The sequence below is a fragment of the Chrysochloris asiatica genome, unplaced genomic scaffold, assembly GCF_000296735.1.
Source record: "Chrysochloris asiatica unplaced genomic scaffold, ChrAsi1.0 scaffold00039, whole genome shotgun sequence".
NCBI classification, from domain to species: domain Eukaryota; kingdom Metazoa; phylum Chordata; class Mammalia; order Afrosoricida; family Chrysochloridae; genus Chrysochloris; species Chrysochloris asiatica.
In genome coordinates, this window is record NW_006408557.1 from 17,788,412 (window position 1) to 17,794,545 (window position 6,134).

General features: G+C 39.6%; 1 protein-coding gene across 1 annotated transcript in view; it reads left to right on the forward strand.

Annotated features, from left to right (window-relative positions):
• The window catches only part of CDK5RAP1 (CDK5 regulatory subunit associated protein 1), a 57,246-nt gene that overhangs the window by 4,617 nt on the left and 46,495 nt on the right, over positions 1–6,134 (forward strand). The window contains exons 2-4 of the mRNA XM_006860762.1: positions 3,509–3,612; positions 4,220–4,254; positions 5,278–5,378. Of these exons, the coding sequence (XP_006860824.1) occupies positions 3,509–3,612; positions 4,220–4,254; positions 5,278–5,378 (240 nt within the window). The remainder of the gene's footprint in view (positions 1–3,508; positions 3,613–4,219; positions 4,255–5,277; positions 5,379–6,134) is intronic.

Below are 6,134 nucleotides of genomic sequence, written 5' to 3' on the forward strand. Positions count from 1 at the left end.
TGCTGATATGGTCATCTGTTTTTGTTTTTTGGGCATATTCAGGAGTTATCTGTGGCCTTAATACTTAGATAGGTGTGTATTTTGGTATTTTTTATGCTTTCTGATTGCCTCCAGGTAGATGTGATCAGTAGATCAGATTCCCTTTTCACTTTTCTTGCGTTAAAGTTTTAAGATGCCCCTGTTGGTTGTTGTGACATAAGTCAGGATTTAATTTTCAGCCTATTTCCTTTTCAGTCTGCCTGTACCACTCCACAACCCTCATTCAGGCCTTTTTTCTAGTGATAAACAGTTCAGGGCTCGCTGTGGCCATTTTGCACTGCTGCTTGGTTTTAAGTGGAAACTGTCACTTTAAATTTTGAGGAGATCTGTGCATATGTGTAGTAGAACCATCTGGGTGTGGGGTGTCCACTCGCTCAGGCACCCCCTCTGGTCTCTAGAATGGAGGTGCGCAGCCAGCAAGAGACCAATGAACAGATTTAAAAAAAAAAATGTCCACACCTTTATCTCCACAGTTGTCAGGCATCTGTGGCTACTCTGATCCTTCCCCCACTTGGTTCTCATCCAAGATGGCGGCTCCAGGAGCAGTTGAGCATCTTGAATTAGAAAGCAATGAATTTCTTGTTTCTGCTACAAATTCCCCTAGCTATAAGCCTTCCAACCTTCTAAATATTCTTTAATATGTGGATAAGAGTTCTGGGACCATCCCCTGAGCCTGCTTCGTCCGGTATTATGTGTTGTTGCTGACAGAGCTCATCATGTCACTTCTACCCGATATGCCATCTTGTTTGTTCTCCTGATTGATTTTTTTTTTTTTCTTTTTTCTGATTGAGTTTTAAAATAATATTTTTTTTGTGTTTTTTGGTGGGAACGAGCCAAGGAAGAATGAAAATCAAATCTTGATGTTTTGTCGTCTTCTTTTTTTTTTTTTTTTGAATAACTGCTATTTTCTATTGATTTTCTTATGATTTTTTCCATTCAACTGTAAAGTCCACTTGGACTTTATTCTGGACTGTGGATCAAAGTGTGCAGGTGTGTGCAGAGGTTTACTGGGAATCTCACTGCCAGTGTTAAATTTCTGTTCTTAAAACTTTGTAGAAATTTTTGTATTTTACAACAGAAAAACCAGAACACCATTAAAGAGAATGTTGACACATTGTGGAAAATATAACTAATGTCACTGATCAATTTGTGTAGAAATTTCTGTGACTTTTACAGGGGAAAAAAAAATCCGATAAAGTATTTTTTCTAAAAATTTGTATTTTACTTTACAATATAACTATGCTTGCTTTTATTAAAGATGATAGAAATTATACTAGGAAGATGCCTCATATTTACTTTGTGACTTTATACACCAAAAAAATTGGTTGATGTTCACATTTCAAGAAGTAGCATATGATCAAGACCCCTTCTATTGAAGGAAGAAGTCCAAGCTGCACTCCAGGCACTGGTGAAAAACAAGACTCCGGGAATTGATGGAATTCAAGTGGAAATGTTTCAACAAACAGATGCAGTGCTAGAAACGCTCACTCCTGTATGCCAAAAAATTTGGAAAACAGCTTCCTGGCTAACCTATTGAAAGAGACTCATATTTGTGCCCATTCCAAAGGTGACCCAGTGGCATGCAGAAATCCTCAAACATTATCATTAATATCATATGCAAATAAAATTTTGATGAAGAGGATTAAAAAATTATTGTAAACAACACCAACAACAAAAAAAACGGTTGTAGCAGTTTATCAGCAGGAGCTGCCAGAAATTCAAGCTGGATTCACAAGAGGATGTGGAACGAGGGATGCCATTGCTTAAGTCAGAAGGATCTTGGCTGAAAGCAGAGAATACCAGAAAGATGTTTACTCATGCTTTATTTACTGTGCAAAGACATTTGACTGTATGGATTATGACAAGCTGTGGATTATATACACTAAGAATAGGAATTCCACACCAGTTATTGTGTTCATGCGTAACCTGTACATAGACCAAGAAGAGAATGAGAGGATATTGAATGGTTTAAAGTCAGAAAAGATGTTTGGCAGAGTTGTATCCTTTCACCATAAACAAATAATCTGAGAAACTGGGTTATATGAAGAAGAATGTGACATCAGGATTAGAGGAAGACTCATCAACAACCTGTGATATTTAGATAACACAACCTTGCTTGCTGGAAGCAAAGAGGATGTAAAATACTTGCTTATGAAGATCAAAGACTACATTCAGCCTTCAGTATGGATTGTACCTCAATGTAATAATGAAAGTGGAAATCCACACAACATTATGATAAATGTGGAAATGATTAAAATTGTCATAGTCATTTTGCTTGGATCCACAGTCAGTGCTCATGGAGGCAGTAGTCAAGAAATCAAAATATGGGCAAATCTGCTGCCAAAGGCATCTTTAAAGTGCTGAGAAGCAAAGATGTCAGTTTGAGGACTAAGGTGCGCCTGACCCAAACCATGGTATTTTCAGTAGCTTCATATTCATGTGCAAGTTGGGCAGTGACTAAGGAAGACCGTAGAAGAATTGATGCATTTGCATTATGGTGTTGGAAGAGAACACTGAAAGTACCCTCGACTGCCAGAAGAATAAACAAATCTGTCTTGGAAGCAGTACAGCCAGAATACTCCTTAGAAGTGAGGAAGGTGACACTTCATCTTTCAGACTTTGGACAGTTGGTCAAGAAGGACTAGTCCCTGAAGAAAACATAATTTTTGGTAAAACTGAGGATTACTGATAAAGAGGAAGACTCCAGTGAGATGGATTGACGCAGTGGCAACAGCAGTGGGCTCATACATAACAATATTTGTGAGGATGGTGCAGGATCCTTCTTGGTACAGTGTTTTGTTCTGGTGTGCAGAGGGTTGTTATGAGTCAGAGCCAATTTGATGGCAAATAACAACAACAAGATACTTTCTAAACACTGCTGCTACCTCTGGAGGTTGGAGAAACTCATTTTGGGAAATACGAGTATAATCTGTAGACTTAAATTAATTTTCTCGCTAGGTTGATAATTTCAGTGTTATTGATCAACTACTCTCCTTGTCTAATTTAAAAAACAGAACAAAACAATACATTGCTTATTCTTTATTCCAAAGAAGCCTGTGATTCTATGTATCTATTATTGTTGTGGTGAAAATGTATACAACAAACACACCAGTTTAACAGTTTCTATCTGTATAATTCATTGACATTGATTCCATTCTTTAAATTGTGTTCTGTTTTTATAACCGTATTCCCTTGATTCTTAGGTACTCTTTTTTTTCACATTTTAAATGCTATGGTTTTTAACTGATGTGTACATTTAATGTAGTTATTTCTTCTGTTTTAAAAGGTTGTCATTTAATTGGGTGTATATTTGGCAATTCATGGTGTTTAGGAATTGGGGCACAGGGGACTTCATGGATAGTCAGTCACCTCAGGTGTTTCTGGGCATTTGAAAAGGAGATCTTCTGAAACCTGTTTCTTTCTCCCTGTTGTCTGGCTTGCCTATTCATGGAACCACCTCTTGTTGCAGTCTACTTTGAGACATATGGCTGCCAGATGAATGTGAACGACACAGAGATAGCCTGGTCTGTCCTCCACAAGAGTGGCTACCTGCGAACCAGGAACCTCCAGGAGGTACACGCATCCCCTCCTTTCCCTCGTTTCCTGGGCCTGGGGGAGACTGCCAGTTCTCAGGTGCAGTTTCCGGAACAGGGGCAGCCTGGTGGGATTGTGCTTTCTTGAGTGAAGTGTGTACCATGAGGCTACACACTTTGTAATTTAAAAATTTTCCCTCATAATTAAAAAATTCTTCTGTGAAATTTATATAACATAAAATGAATCATTTATGTAATTTATGATAATCCAGTGGCAGTTAGGGCATTCACAGTGTTGGGTAATCACCCCTTCTCCTTAGCTCGCCACCATTTTCCTTACTCCAATAGGAAGCCTTTTGTCCATTAAGCAGTCCTTTCCCCCAGCCTTGCTGGGTTTACCTCTTCAGGATATTTCATATCAATGGAATCGATAATATATGACCCTTTATTTGTGGCTGCTTCCACTTAGTATAATGTTTTCAAGGTGTATCCTGACATACGCTTTTGTTCCAGTTGTTTTGAAATCTTTTGGGTGGCATTCACCTTCAGGCAGGATACTAAGTTAAAAATTGACGGCAGAGCAGGGATTCTTCAAGGCTAATTTCAAAGATCATAATTTTCCGTTTTTCCCCTTGCTCTCTCCTCAGGCTGATGTGATCCTCCTTGTTACATGTTCTATCAGGTGAGAACTTGTTCACTAGCGGGTGAATATATCGTACGTTATAGTGTTTCAGCTAACAGTGCTTGGCTGGCCTACCAGTGGAATTGAACTGATAGACCCATGTTAGTCTGACAGAGTTTTATAGCAGCAGAGATGGTAACAGTGCAGCTGGCTGCCACTTGTTGGGACAGTCTGTGCCATGTCCTGTGCTGAGCCCTGTAGAGGCAGTGACATGAATTCTCACAATAGCTCTCTGAGCTAGGTGGTGTTAGTAAATTAATTTGTAGATGAAGAAATGGAGTTATCCAGCTTTCCCTTACGTTTTTGTAACTAATGGCACATATTTCTGATGCAGTTGGCTGGGCTAGGGTTGTCATTGGTCAGGGGACAGAGCTCCTCTGAATAGATCTGGGTGTCATCCACCCACTTACTTGCTTCCTGGTTTGTATGTACAAGGAATGTTACTGTTAATGTGTCCACAGCTGGCTGAACCATCAGTTAATCAATTAATGAGCTGAACATTTTTATTCTGAGGGCCTTTGCTGAAGAACGTTAAACTAGGTGCTTTGGGAGACTCACAGGTGAGACCACCACTGAGTCTGGCTTTAAGGAGCTTAGTGTGATACCTGAACTAAGATAGGGAAAAGCTCTAACATAACACATGGCAGAAAGCCCTGGTGGTAGTGGGTAGGGTGGGATACAGGGAAAAGTACTTAAAGTGGAAGGCTAGTTGAAGGGGAAGCAAAAGTACTTCCAACAGGGGAGACTTGGGGAAGGCTTTGTGAAATAGATTGCTTTTGAGTTTGATTTAAAGCTTTGTCAGGATTTGGAGATGCGCAGGAAGGGCATCATTCTGGGAATGGTGAGTTATAGCAAATGGTGTTTCTTCAGCTGACCTTGTACCTACCTTCCCTAAGCCTAAAAGGTGAACATTTATTTAAAAGATTGAAGGTTGTTTTCGTTTTCTTCCCATTGTCTTATTTCCTCAGTTGCTCTATGGTTTATTTTCTGTTCATTTCTGCCTTGGCCCTTTGATCTTTGTAGAGAGAAGGCTGAACAGACCATCTGGAATCGTTTACTTCAACTTAAAGCCCTGAAGACAAAACGGCCCCGCTCTAGAGTGCCTCTGAAGATTGGGATTCTAGGTAACCGTGATTTATAGATTTTGTCATTTTTGAGGCTTTCTTTATGTGCTTGTTTCCTTTAAAGACTGGATTCCTGCTATATGAAGAAGTCCCATGTGATCCATACAATCCTTGTACTTATGTAAGAGACAGTAGGATTATATGAGATAAAGCTTATAAAAGGGCTTTACATAATGCTTTAGAATCATGTTAAGTGCTGTCATGTCGGTACTACTCATAGCGACCTTTATAGGGTTTCTGAGGAATGGCTGGTGGGTTTGAGCCATCAGCCTTGCAGTTAGTAGTCCATTGCTTATCCTACAGTGCCACACCAGGTGCTCAGAAAGTGAGATATCCTTATAGTCTAATGAGGATCCTGGTGACCAGCGTTATGATTAGGAGAGAATTTGGAGTCTGAAGAAGCAGCATGAGTTTACAAACATAGTCACCTTTGACCTTAATTTCTGAAGTGTGGCTAATCTAGATCTACCCTGGCCAATAAAGTAGACATTAGCCACATGTGGCTAAAATATAAATTAAGTAAACTTCAATTGAGTGGTGACTGGGGTCTTACAAGTTTTTCAAAAGGCTATCTAAGATGCAACGATTGGTCTTTCCCCAACTGGAACTAGAAGAGTGAAGAAAATCCAAGACGCAAGGAAACAGTCCAAAGGAATAATGGATCACACAAACCTCAGTATCCACTATCCTGTGAGACCAGAAGAACTAGGTGGTGCTCCACTCTGATTGGGATGACAGTAGAAGTGTTTTTTTTTT